Below are 20,132 nucleotides of genomic sequence, written 5' to 3' on the forward strand. Positions count from 1 at the left end.
AATTACAATTAAAATGATAAAACCCCATTACCTAAAATTAATAGTTAACCCCAGTTAAATTAAAACTTTTAAAACTTTTAGTCCAGTCCCGCTTGGATAAATAAATGCGTTTTCAGCTCATGGCGAAACGTCTGAAGATCAGGCGCTTGGCGTAAACCAGGGGGAAGTTTGTTCCAAAGCGTAGGAGCTCCCACAGAGAAGGCCCTGCCCCTGGGGGCCGCCCGCCGACATTGTTTGGCGGACGGCACCCTGAGAAGACCCTCTCTGTGTGAGCATACGGGTCGGTGGGAGGCATGAGGTAACAGCAGGCGGTCCCGTAAGTACCCGGGCCCTAAGCCATGGCAAATAGCCATTTGTCTGAAATGGTGTAGGGTTTCCTGCCTGGGCAGGGGGTTGGACTAGAAGACCTCCAAGGTCCCTTCCAACTCTGATATTATTATTATTATTATTATTATTATTATTATTATTATAAATATCAGGTTGTGTTGTTCTGAGTCAAGAGCCTTCTATTTTTCAGCACCAAACCCAACCCAACCCAACCCAACCCGCAAAATACAATCTCAAATCAGGTAGATGCAATCCTCCTTCTTTCCTTTGCATCTGTAACACCTTATGTTTAACTTTGGGTTTTTTCTCCTGCCACACAAATTTAGATGTATTTACATATTTTTGTTAACGTCTTCAACTTCTGTTTGTTGATCTTAAAATCTGCTAATGCACCAGATTCTTTTAGTTTTCCCAGTAATGTTTCTTTTCCTTTTTGTACCTCATATAAGGTTTTGCTAGAACTGCATTAACAATTATTTGTGCTTTCTATGAAATGTAAATTGGTCTATCCATTTTATAAAGTTGAGCTTAATAGGATTTAAGAGTGTGCAAGCTTACATTCTAAGATCATTTAGTTTTATTTCTTTTTTTTTAGGTTACATAGAGCATTGTGTCTTCTCCAAAAGTGGAAAAGTTTGCATGACTATATTTTGGGGAACAGTGTTACTTACATAGTGACAGTAGATAGTAGGTATGAATTTGGTTTCAATTTAAGACCAGTGAGTGGAAATTTGGTAATGATACACTTTATTAATCATACAATACTTTTTAATTTTTACAGTTTTGTAAGTTTTGTAAAAACTAGCTTGTTAAAATGGGTCGCCATTCATCAGACACTGAAGAAGAGACTAAAAGCAGAAGAAAAAAGAAACATCGGAGAAGGTCATCTTCCAGCAGTTCCTCTGATAGTAGAAGTTACAGCCATAAAAAATCAGGAAGAAAATCAAGATCACGGTCTCGAGATGTCCAGTTTCGTTCACACTCATATGAAAAAAGGTAAATATATTACTTCAGTTTTAAAATTGTTGGTAAATGAAACTTTTAAAATATTCATCACGTATAGTTCAATATTTTATCCTATGATGTGGTCTGGTAAAAATGATGTATAAATTGTAGCGTTCATATAACTTGTGTCTGTTTATATAATTTGCCTAATTAACTTTTTTTTAACAAATGGCATCTTTAGTGGAACAACTGAATCCATACAGCTTGTCCTTGCTTACTAACCACTCATTCAACGATCATTCAAAGTTATGATGTCACTGAATAATAAGACTTTACAATCAGTCCTTGAAGTTTGCAGCATCTCTATGGTCACATTATTGTGATTTAGCCTTTTGAAAGCCAGAAAGTACTGGAAAGAATGAGGTTGGGATGGTTGTTTGCATTGAAGAATGGCTAAGGCTTTTGCTTTTTGGTAATAATATAGCTTACATATTGCAACAATACCTTTAATTCCATCAAACAATTACATCTCTATATCCCAGGTCCTTGGGAAGAACTAGATAGATAGATAGATAAAAATGTCAAATTTAATCTGAATATCTATTTGTGCAATGAACTCTGCAAAGAAGTTGAAGAAACAATGGGCCATCTAATTAGATACTGCAAGAAGATCACACAGACTGACTACAAACAACAGTCCTTGGGAAGGAAAGAAATGCTAAATCCAATTTAAACATCTGATTGTGCAGCCAACTATAATTTATTAAATTTATATGCTGCCCAACTACCAGTGACTTTGGGCACTGTTAAAACATTTAAAAAAAACAATGCAAAAACCACAAAAAGCAGTACCCAGAGAAAGGTTTTTGTGGAAAATGTGTTATTTATTTTACTCAAATACAGTAAGAAAATATTTATCTACTAATGTTCTCTAACTCCAGAATGATTTTATCAGTAACAAAATTTTGACTTTATATCCTAGAATGGTGTGTAAGTGTCTGTATGCCCGCAGCACATATGCATACATACTGTTTTTATTGCTACCAAATTTCCTTTGCTTCAAATTTTATCAAAAGTCTATTAATATGCCTGCAGTAGCATATTTCCTTCTATTACATCTCTGATGTTCTAGGAGTAAGCAGTACATGTACATACTGACTTTGTTACACTGTTCTGCAGTCTGAATAGTATATGGTATATACTTGGAGGAACAAGGATGCATGCTGTGAACTAATTTGTCACTGAAGCCACATTATATTCTGCATATAAAGCACTGATGAAAGTATTATGAATCACAGTGGAGAATAGTTTTATGTTATAAAGTGAAAAGAGCTTAAATCTTTACAATATTCATTGATTCAATTTTAATTAGATCTAAGTTTTTAAATTTGAAGGAAAGGTTTTACTATGAAGTTTTGACAATTATTAAACTTTTAATGTCAGGATTTTTTCTTTATTAAAAAACTAATATCCATGAAATGTACATAGTTTTTCCATAGAAGTCCATGTTCAACCTGAAAATGTGTCAGTAGCATCTCATTGCCAGTAAGTGTCCAAAAATACAGGCATATGCTTCATCCTTACAGAGTTACTGCAACAAAATATGCTATATGATATATAGCATATATATCAAGAAATATATATTTCTTGAGAATATAATGATTGATACAATTTATAGATCATGCATATCCTTCAAGCCTGAGATGTATTAAAGTAAAAATCTTACATTTGTTTTTGTTTTACTTTTAAGTGGTTTTATATGTTAATTTTGTAGAGTAAAATAACTGAACACAGGTCAGAATATGTAAAAAAAATGAGAAAAACCATCATTTGATGCTCACTTTTGCTCTGTTAATATGTACAGCAAAGTCATTGTTTTTTCCACCCAGGGTATTTGCAAAGCTCATGGCTTTCTTTGCTGAGTTAGGTTGTGAGGGGGCATATTCAGACCCCTGCTGCTTTCTCTGGAGAGTATCACACAAAGTTTGATGATTTTGTCTGCCTCTAATAATTTTTGCAAATAAAATGTCTCACATTTAGGCCACTCTGAATGCCAGCACTGATAACTTTAAATGGTTAGAGTGGGTTACTTTCAGTTTGTGGCACCCAAGGACATACACAAGCTGATGAAGACAGTGCATTCTGTTGCTTGTCTTCTTGATTCCCTGCACAAGCTTGAAAAAATTGGCTTGGAACCTTGAGCCCAGAAGTTACAGTATAGATAGACTTGCAAGTTGTAGTCAGTCTGATCTGCCTTGCTAGCTGGGAGGAAAGGAAACTAGAGGGTGCAAGCTCCAGCTGATTAGCACGTGCTACAGTCAGCCACATCTCTGCCTTGGCTGGATGAGTGACTGTAGAGACCCAGTAGGGCTGGGTGGGTGGTGGGTGAGCTCTGTTCTTTAAGTCGGTCATAAGGGTGAATAAGTGCAGGGTGCTTTAGCAGCCCTCATTTTGAATATATCATAAGTAATTTTTAGCAGATCTGTCATACAACGGTCACTAAGTGACCAGTTGTAAATCAAATACTACTGTAAGCTCATCTTAAGTTCACAACATAACTTTCCATTTTTCTATTAGCTATTATTTTTTCTATTAAATCCATATATCATAATTTCATTTATTCTGTTTAGTGCAAAAAGTCCGTAGGGGCTTCCAGTCAACATTAAAAGTAATCAGTGTCTTTTCTTTAATTAAAGCTATCAATTTTGCCATTCTAGCCAACTTCATTAACTTTACTATTCACTCTTCAATTGTAGGAAATGACAGATCTTCCCAAATCTTGTACATATGAAAATCTTGTTGCTGTTATATATAAAAATTAAGTTCCATGAGTTTTTACAACTGTGTGTCCATTACTCCCAAAGGGAAAATCTCTGGTTTCTATTGTATATTATCTTCAACATCATCTGAATTAATTTATATATTTGAATTCAAAAATTTTAATCCTTTTTACATGGCCACTCAGCATGATAAATTACATTTCCAACATACATTCAGAGTACCTTTATATATTTTAAATAATTATTCCAGTGACCAACGTTATATCATTTTATTAAAATTTAACTTTAGATAGTTTATTTTATTAAAAAAATCTCTTTAAGCTTTTTGAGTTATCCAAAAGTCTTTTGGAACTGATATATTGTTTTGATAAGTTGGATTTAGCCTAAGAAAAAAAGTTATAATAACTATTTTTGCTTACTTTATATATATTTTGGAGTATACATGTTTTTTAACCATATTTACTATAATGACTAACTTATGTGATTATGCAAAAAAAAAATCCCAAAAAATTTATTCATTTTAAGTGAGTTTTCTGCTGATATCTATTTGAGGCGACGGCATCGATCAAGCAGCAGTTCTTCATATGGGTCCAAAAGAAAACGGAGTCATAGCCGATCAAGAGCACAAGGAAAGTCATATCGGTCTCAGAGATCAAGATCAAAAAGCAGATCAAGAAGGTATGACAGTTTTGACCTGGAAGAACAATTGTCCAGATAAAATGTTTTTCACTTTGCACTCCCAAGTCTTAATATTCATTAATTAGTGATTTTATGTTAACTTCAAGATTATAAATGTAACCACAAAAGATTGAAGTATTTTGACTTTTATATACTTTTTATATTGTGGTTTAACTTGGAGTTTTTTTGTCTGTTTGTATTGTTTAGACTTGATATAAGATCAGTTTTGTTATGACATCCATTATACAAAGTACATGGTGAAGTCATATATAGGTAATATCAGGTTAAAAAGTAATCATGTTGCTGGGTATTGCTAGAAAATGTGTTCATTTGAATATTTTGCTTAAGATAAAATAAAAAGTACTTACCAATGCTCATAAATAGTTTTCATTAAAAAAAATACTTGGGAGTTTTGTGTGATATCAATGGAGTTATGAAACTGCAAATATTTTGTGAACCTGAAATCCACAATAAATATAGCAAAATAAGAGTACCAAGTAATTTGTCTGAGAGCTGAAATTATGAAATCATAATCATATGAAACATTGATTTTCTGCAGAATCATGATCTATCTTTATATTACAATTATTTCAGAAAAATAATATATAAAAATAGAAAACTTTATTTTGAAAATATGCGTTTTATACAATGATTGGATATCTGATGTTTTATTTTTGTGGTAATACAAATTTATTAAAAGGTAACGGTAAAGGTTCCCCTCACACATATGTGCTAGTCATTCCCGACTCTAGGGGGCGGTGCTCATCTGTTTCAAAGCTGAAGAGCCAGCGCTGTCTGAAGACGGTTCCGTGGTCATGGCTGGCATGACTAAATGCCAAAGGTGCACGAAACGCTGTTACCTTCCCACCAAAAGTGGTCCTTATTTTCTACTTGCATTTTTACATGCTTTCAAATTGCTAGGTTGGCAGAAGCTGGGACAAATAACGGGAGCTCAGCCCGTTACGCGGCACTAGGGATTCAAACCACTGAACTGCCGATCTTTCGATCGACAAGCTTAGCATCTTAGCCACTGAGCCATCGTGTCCCTCCTCCAAATTTATTAAGTACATGTTAAATAAAATAGAGATTATTTTTAATATTAATTATGATGATAGCATGAGGAACTATTTGTTTCAAGAGTGCAGTGATAATGAATACTATAAAGTACCTGACTTTATTTTGTATCATAGGATTGGTGAGATTCAGCTTTTGTATTCAGGACTTCAGTATACTGCTTATTAAAAAGTTATAATTTTATGGAGGAGCAAAATCAAGATAGAGTGCTTTCAGATCTTCTGAATGTTTTTAGTTTTATCATTTGGATCAAAATATAATCTTGTGGGCTAGTCTGGAATTTCAATGATTGCAGCAGTTGCAAACCTCTTCATTCATACCCATAGGTATATGGTAGCTATTTTTATTAGGGTGTAGTCTTTCTTGAGGCATTGAAATGTAAAAATTTGCAGTATGCATTTCTTTGATTATATGCAACTTTGTTTCCAAAGATTCGGATGAGCTTTTAAAATACACAAAACACAAAAATTATTATAAAAATTATAATAAATCAAGAACTTAACAAATGAAACCATGATGCATCATCATTTGAGGGTAGCAAAGTATCAGTTTTTCCCCCAAATGCTTTTCTGAAGGGTGCAAGATGATTGACTCAGCATATGTTTGCAGTGTTAACACATTTACTGTAATACCACTACAGCATTAAAGAGAAGCAATGTTCTCATACCTCTGTATCTAATATTAGACATTTGCAAATCCTTCAAAAGTGTACTTTGTATATCCTCCAGCATGTCCCGAAGTACCTTCTTCAAAGGTGCATCTTTGATAATGGGTTTTATTTCTGAGATGAGTGACTCCTGGTAGGAGAGGCACTCGTGAGAACTGGGAAGAATATATAAAAGATGCTTTGTAAACCTGATCTAGAGAGCCTTAAACTGAATATTGGAAAAAGGAAAACAAGAGTTTGGAAAATAGTAACAATGCAAAGTACTGAGAATAAGCCTGGGAGTGAAAACAAATACAGGAAAAACTCAAGGTACAGAACTTGTAAAGCATGCAGGGAAAATAGGAAAAATGAGTCTTAATTCAGGAAGGCAAATACAACTTAACTGTTGTGGCTCCAGCCCCACCTCCCACCCGGGCCTGGCCCCCTGCCAGAAAGTGACTTAGAGAGTGAGGGGGAAGGGCCGTCAGGGCTCCCCTCTGCAGGGCTGGCCTCTGGCTCAGCTCCAGGAGCCAGAGGCAGACCAGGTGGAGGAGGTGACGAGGCATCTGTCTCCTGTATCTTCCCCCGCCCAGGCGACGCTTCCAGACCCAGCTGTGGACCATCAGTCCTTGTTAGATCCCTGGTTTTGTAGACAAGAGAGACGGGAACAACAGAAGAAGGGGTGGAGCAGGCCTAGAAAGTGCTGAGTCATGGAGCCACACCCCACAGGGTATAAAAGCAGAAGGGGCTGCTCTACTACTTTGTGATGGACAAAGCAAACTGACTGGAGAAAACTTGAGCTAAACTATTTGACTGAGCATTTGGCTTGGATTGCTGTTTGTTCCTGACTTCCTGGTTGCTCCGGTAACAAGCTTCTGACACACCGGCATCAAGGAAGATAAAGAAAACTTTGGCAGACGCTCGCTTGTTTGCTGCCAGAGCTGATAGCTGCCGTGGACTAAATTGCCGGCTAATTGAGTCAGTTCACGTGCCTCCCGGACTGAGGTGGGGGGACAGAACATTCACAAATATTATTGATGGGACAAAACTGATGAAGGAACACAAGAATTGAGGGATACAACTTAATCAAAATCAATAGTCCAGTCAACAGGAAAGGCGATACAGGCAGTCCACAAGTTAAGAACAAGTTCCGTTCCCTAACTCTGTTTTTAAGTTCAGTTTGTATTTAAGTCACAGCTTGGATTATCTATTACTAAAAATAGCGGACAGCATTGTCCTTCCTTGAGCCAAAAAAGTGCTGAAGCTGCACAGGGCTTTCAGGAAGCCCTGAAAACAGGCTGTATATTAAATGTATATGTATATGGATTCAGCTGTATATGGATTCAGCAGTTCCTGAGAGGACTGCAGTTTCAGCACTTTCTCAAAGAAAGAGAACACTTTCTGCCATTTTTAGTAATAGGCAGTCTGCTTGTATGTAGGGATTGTCCTTAAGGTGGACATTCATAACCCAGGGTCTGCCTGAAATTAACACTCTGGATAATAGAATTTTTAATGAGAGAAAAAGTAATAATGGAAGATTTTTATTTGGTTGTTGGAAAATCAAGTCAGCTAGGACTGCAAGATCCTACAAATTGCTCTGTGGTCTCACTAATTGTTTTATTTTCCAAAAGGTTGAAGGAGAGAGAAAGGGATTGGCTTTCCTAGATATGATCCTAACTATTAGGGAACAGCTGGTTGAAGAGCTTGAACAAGAGAAGACTGTGGAGAGACATAATAATTCTTCAAGTATCCAATGAATTATTTTAATAGGCAGACTTGTTGGGAGAGGACAAGAAAAATGTAAACTTAAATTATACTGAAGTACATTTTGGTGAGAGGTCAGGAAAAAAAACTTCGTTATTCATAACAATTAATTGTATCTATAAGAGCGTATATGCATTTGTGGACTATAAATAGTGGCATATAAGCTGGTTCAATAAGTTAATAAGCAGTCATTTTTCAGAATTAACATTAGCAAGTACATAATAAATATCAGTAAAATTTTTGCTGATGTGGAACAAGCTCTGTATATAAATGAGTTGAACACAGTTTGTTTACCAATACCTTATGTCATTACAAATTGAATAGGTGTGTATTTTCAGCAGATATTTTATCTTGTCCACTTCCTATTTTTTATGTTAGTTTTTATATTGTGTTTCTTTTGAAAAATACGTTTTAACTTATTTGTTTGAACAAACTCTAGCTTTATAAAAGCAAAATAAGTTATACATTTGTCAAAATGATGATATGGTCTTTATAGATTTACTTTTGTTTTGTGCCATTTTAGGTTAGATAATTTATCTTTACATTCTTACATTCAGGTTATATAAATGGCTGGTATATCGATTAACATGTAGTATTAAACACCCAGATTTACCTGCATTTTAGCTATGGTAAATCTAAGAGATTCAGATAGTGGAGAGAACAATTTGGGTATTCACTGAAAAGCCTTTTCTGATACTATTTTACTTGTCACATATCTAATTTAAAAAAATTAGAAATTTGCCTAATTAAAAAAATATTCCTAATTAAAATTTGCCTAATTAAATAAATATTCCCATGTTCGTATTTAGCCATCAAGAATATTTAAAATAAGTTGTTTTTTCTCCTAAAAGTAATTTGGGCTACCTTTCTAAATGGAATTTTACTTTACTTTTTGAAAGAAGGGAATATCAAAAGAAAAAAACATAAAAATTAATTATGTAGTTTTTCTATGTTCTGATATCTGGATAGAATTGGCTAAATCTAAGATGGGCAATTTGTGATTCTACAAATGCAGGAAGTTACCTTGTCTTAACAGATTTGGCTAGATAATGGTTTATTTGTTTGAATACAGAACACTGACTCCAGATTAAAAATAACAAGATTTTTCATTTGATATGTTTTTAAAGAATTATGTTGTTGTATTTTTCTCACAGAAATCAAGATTATAAATTAAGACTAGTAAACTAGTCTGTTAGGCCAGTAAATCATTATTGGACTATTAACTCCTAATTATTATCTTCTGTGATTTAAGTATTTTTCTTTTATCCAAAATGAATGTTTGCACTGCAGTTTTTTATTCTATTTTAAATGCAATCTGAATCAAGAATGAGGTTCTCTATAATACTATAGATTTACAATTGTTTTTCAATAAAACAAGGCTGTACAAATAATGTAAAATCACAAACTAAATTTCAGCAGAACAACCACATTTACATTAAATTAATAATTTTAAAATAGATTTAGTTCGTTTTACTGGCATTTGCTTAATAACGTTTTGTTGTTTGCAATCTTTTTAAACACAGTAATTCATCTGAGAAATACAGGCACCTTGTCAGCAGAAAAATTGACAGTAACAGCTCACTTTCTGAAACGACAGATATAGTGATATAAAAAAATTCAGCTCTGCAAAATTTAATAAATCATCCTATTTCTTAATTTGATCATATTAGATGCTGATGTGGAAGAAGCATTTCAAATGCCATCTCCTCATTAATATACATCAGTCTGGGGAATGGAATAGAATACTTATGTGGAAATGTCACAGTTAGTGTTTCTTAGTTTACTAAGTGGAACAGGTTGATGTGATACTGAGTGTTATTTGTCAATGTCTTGTTAAAATGGTTTGGGTCGAGTTATGGAGTCCAGAAAGACGGTGGCTGATAAATCAAATGTAGATTGAGTGGACAGGAGGCAGTGATTGATACTCTGACAGGATATGAAGAAAGGAATCTTTATACAAGCATGCACAATATTGAATATGAGAAGGAAAATGACCCTAGAGTATGGATATTATTCAAGGAAATGAGATTAATAATATCAGTTTGAAATTATTGCCATGTGAAGATTAGGATGCGCTAGTTCATTTTATAATATAGATTTCTTGTATGGTATTACAATTCTGTATATATTATAGATGCATATAGTACTGAATTATTCTTGCTAATGTTTTAATTATTAACTTGTGTTAATTGTGCAAGTTGCATTCTTCATATTCCATGTAAGTATTTAATTCTCTGAATTATCGAGGCTTTATTTGAATTAAAGCAACAATGTTGGAGCAATCATTTTAAACAATTTAAGCCCCAGGTATTATTACTTGTATTTAATTGCATAATTTATATAGAATATGCTAAAGTTAAAAGTTATATAGAATATGCTAAAGTTAAAATTTATTTTAGAAAATTATATTGAAAATATATCAGTGAAAGCATTTGTTTTAATGTATGCTATGAAATAGTGTGTTTTCCTATTTGGCTGATAAAACTTAATGACAATTATGTTATTGGATTGCCAGGATGCAGCACAATACATCTGTTATAAATCTTTTGTACCTAAAACCAGTATGTGTTGTTATTTTGAAGCTCTAGAACTGACATTCTGAACTCTGTTAAAGCATTTTTACAGACATATGCACAAATATAACATTCAGAATGTCTATGTGATGATAACTTATGTGATTATCAATATACTCATGATATGAGGGTAGGCATATAATTGTGGGATTGATGTTCATGGCATCTTTCATTATACACTGCAGATTTATGGTATATTTGTCAAGTATTAGGTATTCCCCTTCTGATGTATGATATACTCTAAGTGAGAGGAATATTAGAAAATGAAAAATGGCAAAATCTTTATCTTCCTTCATTTTTCCTAATAACTAATAATATTCATTATTAGTTACATGCTAAAGGCAGCCTAAAATATTTTAACAAGAAACAAATAGCATAAATCTAAAATTATTTTTTTATGTAACTAAAATAAATGATTTAAATATTTTACTATATAACTGTAGTAAGCATTTTTCAGTTATACCCTAAACTCTTATGTGATAAGACTATTGAATTAATTAATGATATTAGATTGCAGTTGCCTGCAAACGGCAAACTTGTAGGAGTCGTAAAGCCATTCAGTCATATGTGTTTGTTTAGCAACTGACAAAAAAACAAACAAACCCTAATTCACTGTGATAACACACAAAAGCCATTTCCATTTTAAGGCTATTATGAGAACATTCCATTATTTTGGAAGGCCTACTATTACTCTAGTTATTTTAGTAAGTATGGGTTTAATTTTTGAACATCAGACTGAAGAATACTATTAACATGGCAAAAAGAATTTATAAGAGGAATCAGAACAATGAAGGGTGAAAAAGTCAAACCATGTGTGCAGCAATTTGTGATTTCGTCAAAATGGATGAGTTTCAAACTGTTTTCATTGAGGAATAGCATTGTTGTGAAATAACAATATGACTAGAACTCAGAAGACATACTGTATAGATTTGCATTCCAGCCTATACATACATACATACGTACATACATACAATAGTTTATTTGTTTGTAATGTAACGGTAGCCATGTTTCACTTGAATTTAGGAGAGAAGCAATCGATGCCTTTGCCATAGGAAGAGTAGACAGGATGAAAAAAAACTCACAAAAAACTGTGCAGTGTCAAGCTTCTCCACCATTTTGAACTTAAAATCAATCCTGCAGATTTCCCCTTCTACAATAATTGAAGGCATGTGATATGTAGGTATATGCATGTTTATATATGCCATGCAGTATGTACTATATCAGTGATGGGTAACCTTTTTTTGGGGGGAATAGGCCATTTTGGGCCTTTGGAGGGCCTCCGGGGAAGTGGGGAAGGATGTTTTCACCCTCCCCAGACTCCTAGAAAGGCTCTGGAGGCTGGGGAAAGCAAAAAACGGGCCTTCCCCACCACCACCCGAGGCCTTCCAGAGGCAGGAAACAGCCTGTTTCTGGTGGGCCCAGAAGGCCCGAAAATCAGGTAGCCGGCATGCGCATGCGCGTTGGAGCTGAGCTCGCGTGCCCACTGATATGGCTACATGTGCCACCTGTGGCATGCATGCCACAGGTTCGCCATCATGGCACTATATTGTAATATTGAATTGTAAGCTACCTGGAGTCATGGACCGAAATAGGCAGCAACAGAAATGAATAACAATGAATGAATGAATGAATGAATGAATGAATGAATGAATGAATGAATGAATATGTATTGATTCCATTGGAGTTGGGCACTTAATATAAGAGATTACAGCTCAGAGCTAGAACAAAACAGTACATTGAGTGAATTAATAACTATTAATTAAAATTAATGGTCTGTAAAGTAAGGCATCTCATAAAATTAACTCATTCTTCCCTTTGCTGGCTATTGCTTTCTTCTATACAACTGTCCTCATTGATAGAAATGCTCACTCAAACAATATTGATTGATTGATTTATATAGTTACCCATCTTGTAATTATCACTTGGGCAACTAAAGACAATCAAATATTATAACCACAGTCATGTCATTATTCTTTTTTCCTTCTAGCGGAAGCAACAAAAACAACAAAATACTCGGAGGGAGGGAGAAAGAGAGAGATATATAATGGGATTGTCAGAGTAAGAAAAATGTAACCTAAGATGTAACGGTACCTAAGATGTAACCTAAGACAAAAGAGGCAATGAAATTGAACATGAGGGAAAGGGAAGGTGAGAAGCAATCAAGCAAGAATTAAAGTCAAATACACATGTCTGAGAATAATGTTGCAGGATCCAACTTGGGTTGGTCATTGGGACCAGAGGTCTAGTCTTCTAAGCTTTTGGACTCATGCTGGAACCCATTCTCAGGAAACTTCTATCTCACCAGATTAAAGTTGATACAAACTTAGTTTTGGTGCATGAGTCATATCTTCGAATTCATAAGGATCAAAATTACCATATGCGTGTGCCAGGTATTTTTCAGCCAAACGTAGGAGGACTTGGCACGTGTTTTACACATGCTTAGGAATGTCATCTTTAAAAGATATCCACTTTAAATGGTCTAGCCAGAAAGATCTTTGGCCTTTGGATTTCTCAGACTTTTTGGTCTCTAAATTCTTACAAGTAAAGGCGGCACAGAGTATACCTGTCTACAGAGTCTTTTGCCCGTGGGGTATTTTGTGCAGCCTGAATTTGGTTGCTCCTTAGCATATGAAGCAGCAGGGCAATGTTGCTAAACTGGGTATCAAGCTGAGCATCCCAGCTAAACTTCAAACAGGAGTTATCAGAGAGGTGGTAATCTGTAGTTTGCTAACTATCTCTAGATTAATGAACAAAGTTGTTACTCTAAATCATGATTATGTTTTTTTTTTTTTTTGTTTACATTTATACCCCGCCCTTCTCCGAAGACTCAGGGCGGCTTACAATGTATAGGGCAATAGTTGTTAATAGTTGTTAATGTTGCCATTAACATAGTTTGACATGTCAACTAAATTGAGTTATTGATTGAAAAGTGATGTATGTGCATTAGTTAGATTACTGATAATGCATTTTCTGGTATTTCAAATGTTACCAAATTTCAGAGTAGAATGTAATTATTCAAATAACATATTTTCATTTAATTATACAAAGTTGCTAAATGTCTCCAATTACATATTAAATGATAAAATTCACTTGATGGCTAGGAAGTTGTTGGTTTTTGTTGTTGTAAACTAAAGATGCCTTATAGCTTATTAAATTCATTTGGTGCCTGGCACTTAGAATCTGATTCCTTGGGTATATCAAATATATGTTAAAAGTTTGCCTATTAAAACTATTAAGCTTTTTGGTTGCGGATAAGAAAAAAATCCTTATGTAAGCTTCTTGAATTTTTTCCAAATTAGATTTTAAATGCCAATTAAGAAGTTGAATATATTAAAATAAAAGCAAATACATCCAAAATAGCTTCACCTTATGGCTAGTTAGGCCTTTTCTCTCAAAAGTAGAACCTTTGCTCTGAGCATAGCTTTGAGAAAGATATTCAGCTTAATGAACACATTAATTAAAACCATAACTATTTATAAGATAATTAGAAACGTAGCATAGTAAACTGGGCTTTTCCTGTAATTAATCGAGGATTAATTACTGGAGGTAATGAAGTGGTTTTTTAAATGCATTAAGGTGAAGTACAGAGAATTGCAAGGCTTTGTGAGTTGCATAATTATTTCACACTGTTTGAGCATAGCTTATATGAGACCGCTAATAAGCATCATTGCATCATTATGTATGCACTTAAAAAGACTTACCACCAAAATGACTACCTAATTATTTCTAATTGACAGGACTCAATGTTGTCACTGAGCAGTTTGTAGCCATTTTAAGATTCATTTAACCATCCTTTGGGCCATATGATAGATGGAAAAGGCTTCAACTACACGCTGGCCTTGACTGGTGTCGTTAATCAGTTTTGGTGAGCTTCAGTTTGAAATGCTTTTGCTCATACAGAGGTCAAAACCTGAAGTAGTCCAAGCAAACTTTTCCTTTTGAAATCACTTTACTATATTCATTAGCAATTAGTAAAATAATTGTGTCTGTCACTATATTTGGATTTCCATATGAGTTAGTATTCTTTCATCACTGCTTTTTCTTGTGCTATATTAGTTTTTCCAGGTATCAATAATATTCTTCCCATAGATCCTTTAACAACTTAAGTGTAACGACATATGTTCCTATAGACTACCTTTATTCATTCATTTGTTAGCTTAAATACTACAATACATTTCAGCGCAATTATCTTTGTTCCCAATGGATTGCTAAGTAAAAGTTTCTACCCAAAACCAACGTTTTAGAGTTTTCATGAATTTAAAAAAAATGGCAATTGAACATTAAGACTAACACTGGAAGTTTTTAAGAAGATGTTGGATAACCATTTGTCTGAAGTGGTGGGTTTCCTGCCTAAGGTTGGACTAGAAGACCTCCAAGGTCCCTTCCAACTCTGTTATTCCAGTTCTAGACACTAAAGGCGGTCATACTGAATTCTGACATTTATTCAAAGATAACTACTTTAATTATATTTATACTTGTTTTGTATATATATGTATGTGTGCTATTTTGAGTTGTTAGTATACACAATATATGAAAAGCGTTCCTAGTGATCTGCTATATAGTTGTTTTATTTTACTTCATTGGATTTAATATGGCAGGCCATTAGGTGAGCATATGTAAAAAGTTTTCAGTGTGTGTATTGTCCTGCTTAACATAATCATGACCATCAGTAAAATCTTGTCAAGTTATTTAAGCCACATATTAAGCAGTAAAACACACAGCAGATTTAATAAATGAATTCAGTATTATCCTTTCTGTTGTAATGCCTTAATGCTTAAATCATTAAGTTTAAAGTATATGAACACTTTTAAAGTAAATAGCCAAATTTATAAAGATACATTTATCCCATTTGCTTTGTTACAGATTAAACACCACAACAAATCTTTTTTCAGCAAATTCCTTAATTGCAGTTGATTTCAATTTAGAGCTTATATCAGGCTACAAGTTAATCAATATGTCTTACACATCTGCAGGCATCAGTTTCAGAAAATTATAAGTTTTATCTTGAGTACACCCTGTGAATTAAGAAGGTCATATTATGGTCTGGATTGCAAACTTTATTTCAAAATATGATTATGTTGCTATTCACTTAGGAACATAATACTGATTAACAAATTGTAACCAATAACATAATAGTTTTAGATTTATTCAAAATAACACTAGTTTTATTTAAATTGAAACCCATCATTAAGCATTTCTTAGGAGAGCAGCACAACTGAAGAAAAATGCCACATCCTAGGGCAATTATGCAACTAATTGGGTTATTTGAGGGATCCTCTCTTCCCATATACCTGTCCCATCAGGTCGAGCATGAGGCATATGTTACAAATCTCATCACCTTAGGATTGTCATTTTGCAGGACTCATGGAGATAGTCTTTTTTTGCTGTGATACCCACTTAGTGGAACATCATCCTCCCGGAGATCAGATTTGCCCTGATTCTGCTGGCTTTTTGCAAGGCAAAAACATGCTTCAGAGCACTGATGATGTTACCTAGTTTGGGTAATGAAATCTCTGCAAGAAAACAAGTAACCTCAGAGAGCATCAGGGACCCCTCATGTCAACCCTGAGGGGCAAATATTCTCCTTTATTAGACATGTTTCTTGCCAACAGGCCTGGAGAGATGGTAGTCTGGTGGTACAGTAGCTGTACTGATTGTTTTGATGAATGTGTTTATGAGCTGTGAGTTTTATGTATTTTATGATGGTTCTGTATTTCTTATTTCTGAATTGAATAGTCTACACATTTTATTTATTATACTTTCAACAATAAATCTGAATGTGATTTTGAGAAATTCTAGTAAGATTCCAATTAAATATCAGTTCTTTGGAAACTATCTTAGGTTTGTTGGCTGGATTTAAGAAATGTATAAACTAGATGAAATAAAGAATTCATTTATCTAGATGTTGTGTAGACAAAAGCCAACATGGGTTTGTCAAAACAGATCATGCCAGACTAATCTTATTGCATTCTTTGACAAAGTAACAAAATTAGTGGACCAGAGGAATGCTGTCAAAATAATTTACTTGGACTTCAGTAAAGCATTTGATAAAGTAGACCATAACCTACTACTAGATAAAGTAGAAACATGTGGGTTAGACAGCACCACCACCAGATGGATTCGTAACTGGCTGATCAACCGCACTCAACGTGTAGTCCTCAACGGAACTACATCCACATGGAGGGAAGTATGCAGTGGAGTACCCCAAGACTCTGTTTTAGGCCCAGTACTCTTCAACACCTTCATCAATGACTTGGACGAGGGGATAGATGGGGAACTCATCAAATTTGCAGATGACACCAAGCTGGCAGGAATAGCCAACACTCCAGAAGATAGGCTCAAGATACAGAAAGATCTTGACAGACTAGAACATTAGGCGCTATCTAACAAAATGAAATTCAACAGTGAAAAAAGTAAGGTTCTACATTTAGGCCAAAAAAACAAAATGCACAGGTACCGGATATGTGGTACCTTGCTCAATAGTAATAACTGTGAGAGGGATCTTGGAGTCCTAGTGGACAACCCTTTAGATATGAGCCAGCAGTGTGCAGCAGCTGCCAAAAAAGCCAATACAGTTCTGGGCTGCGTAAACAGAGGGATAGAATCAAGATCATGTGAAGTGTTAATACCACTTTATAATGCCTTGATAAGGCCACACCTGGAATATTGCATTCAGTTTTGGTCGCCACAATGTAAAAAAGATGTTGAGACTCTAGAAAGAGTGCAGAGAAGAGCAACAAAGATGATTAGGGGACTGGAGGCTAAAACATATGAAGAATGGTTGCAGGAACTAGGTATGTCCAGTTTAATGAAAAGAAGGACTAGGGGAGACATGATTTTTATTTTATTTTATTTTATTTTTCACATTTATATACCGCCCTATCTCCCTAGGGACTCAGGGCGGTTCACAGGCACTTAAAAATACATATAAATACAAACTAAAATAACAAGTAAAAAACTTATTCCATAGCCGAATTGTTAAAACCATCTAAATAATAAAACCCATTTAAAACCAATAAATTTAAAATCTAATCCAGTCCCGCGCAGATGAATAAGTGTGTTTTAAGCTCGCGACGGAAGGTTCGGAGGTCCGGAAGTTGACGAAGTCCTGGAGGGAGTTCGTTCCAGAGGGTGGGAGCCCCCACAGAGAAGGCCCTCCCCCTGGGTGTCGCCAGACGGCACTGCCTAGCTGACGGCACCCTCACAGGTCGGTGAGAAGTATTCGGTAGCAGTAGGCGGTCCCGTAAATAACCCGGCCCTATGCCATGGAGCGCTTTAAAGATTGTCACCAAAACCTTGAAGCGCACCCGGAAGGCCACAGGTAGCCAGTGCAGTCTGCGCAGGATAGGTGTCACGCGGGAGCCACGAGGGGCTCCCTCTATCACCCGCGCAGCCGCGTTCTGGACTAACTGAAGCCTACGGATGCCCCTCAAGGGGAGCCCCATGTAGAGAGCATTGCAGTAATCCAGACGAGACGTCACGAGGGCGTGAGTGACCGTGCATAAGGCATCCCGGTCTAGAAAGGGGCGCAACTGGCGCACCAGGCGAACCTGGTGGAAAGCTCTCCTGGAGACGACCGTCAAATGATCTTCAAAAGACAGCCGTTCATCCAGGAGGACGCCCAGGTTGCGCACCCTCTCCATCGGGGCCAATGACTCGCCCCCAACAGTCAGCCGTGGACTCAGCTGACTGTACCGGGATGCCGGCATCCACAGCCACTCTGTCTTGGAGGGATTGAGCTTGAGCCTGTTTCTCCCCATCCAGACCCGTACGGCTTCCAAACACCGGGACAGCACTTCGATAGCTTCATTGGGGTGGCCCGGTGTGGAAAAGTACAGCTGGGTGTCATCAGCGTACAGCTGGTACCTCACACCGAAGCCACTGATGATCTCACCCAGCGGCTTCATATAGAATAGATGTTGAACAGAAGGGGCGAGAGAATCGACCCCTGCGGCACCCCACAAGTGAGGCGCCTCGGAGTCGACCTCTGCCCCCCTGTCAACACCGTCTGCGACCGATCAGAGAGATAGGAGAACCACCGATAAACGGTGCCTCCCACTCCCAATCCCTCCAACCGGCGCAGCAGGATACCATGGTCGATGGTATCAAAAGCCGCTGAGAGGTCTAATAGGACCAGGGCAGAGGAACAACCCCTGTCCCTGTCCCTCCAGAGATCATCCACCAACGCGACCAAAGCCGTCTCAGTGCTGTAGCCGGGCCGGAAACCGGACTGGAACGGGTCTAGATAGACAGTTTCATCCAGGTGCAGGGGAAACTGATATGCCACCATACTCTCTACAACCTTCGCGCGGCGGGTTGGAGACCGGACGATAATTACCTAAAACAGCCGGGTCCAGGGAGGGCTTCTTGAGGAGGGGCCTCACCACCGCCTCTTTCAAGGCGGCCGGAAAGACTCCCTCCAACAAGGAGGCACTCGTAATCGCCTGGAGCCAGCCTCGTGTCACCTCCTGAGTGGCCAGCACCAGCCAGGAGGGGCACGGGTCCAGTAAACACGTGGTGGCATTCAACCTACCCAACAACCTGTCCATGTCCTCGGGAGCCACAGGGTCAAACTCATCCCAGACAATATCACCAAGACCACCCTCAGACGCCCCATCTGAATCGCCGCAATTTTGGTCCAGACCAAATACTGATAGCAGTATTCCAATATCTCAGGGGTTGCCACAAAGAAGAGGGAGTCAAGCTATTCTCCAAAGCACCTGAGGGTAGAACAAGAAGCAATGGGTGGAAACTAATCAAGGAAAGTTGTAACTTAGAACTAAGGAGAAACTTCCTGACAGTTAGAACAATTAATCAGTGGAACAACTTGCCTGCAGAAGTTGTAAATGCTCCAACACTGGAATTTTTAAAGAAAATGTTGGATAACCATTTGTCTGAAATGGTGTAGGGTTTCCTGCCTGGGTAGGGGGGTTGGACTAGAAGACCTCCAAGGTCCCTTCCAACTCTGTTGTTGTTGTTGTGTTGTTGTTGTTGTTATTATAATTAAATGTAAAAGGTATATACTTCAATAGTGTGATACTGTGTCTTAACAACAGTATTGGTATGAAATATCTTTCAGTAAAATATCCATACACATTTCCTATGCTACTTTCATCTTCACCAGTCCTACCCAGATTCCACTGGGGTGCTAAGCATAGATTTTGTGGAAGTGGAACTTCTTGAATCAAATTTGAATTCATTCAATGTGATTACTTTCATGTTGAACAATATGAAATACAGTAGCTGCAGATACACCACTGAATAAAACATATGCAATTCTGTCAGTTCTTTTCTCTAACTGTTGCTATCTAATTTTGAACTATTTTGTTCTTCATCAGTAAGTTT

The 20,132-nt window shown here is 36.4% G+C and overlaps 1 protein-coding gene across 4 annotated transcripts in view; it reads left to right on the forward strand.

Moving 5' to 3' along the window:
• Positions 1 to 20,132, forward strand: part of RSRC1 (arginine and serine rich coiled-coil 1) — a 167,357-nt gene that overhangs the window by 1,813 nt on the left and 145,412 nt on the right. Inside the window, exons 2-4 of one of the 4 annotated variants that reach the window (XM_058187368.1) lie at positions 923 to 1,018; positions 1,109 to 1,323; positions 4,578 to 4,730. In XM_058187368.1, the coding sequence (XP_058043351.1) occupies positions 1,142 to 1,323; positions 4,578 to 4,730 (335 nt within the window). In that variant the 5' untranslated portion in view covers positions 923 to 1,018; positions 1,109 to 1,141. The remainder of the gene's footprint in view (positions 1 to 922; positions 1,019 to 1,108; positions 1,324 to 4,577; positions 4,731 to 20,132) is intronic. The other 3 variants (XM_058187370.1, XM_058187371.1, XM_058187369.1) reach the window with 3 other exon arrangements.

The sequence above is a fragment of the Ahaetulla prasina genome, chromosome 6 (assembly GCF_028640845.1).
Source record: "Ahaetulla prasina isolate Xishuangbanna chromosome 6, ASM2864084v1, whole genome shotgun sequence".
NCBI lineage: Eukaryota > Metazoa > Chordata > Lepidosauria > Squamata > Colubridae > Ahaetulla > Ahaetulla prasina.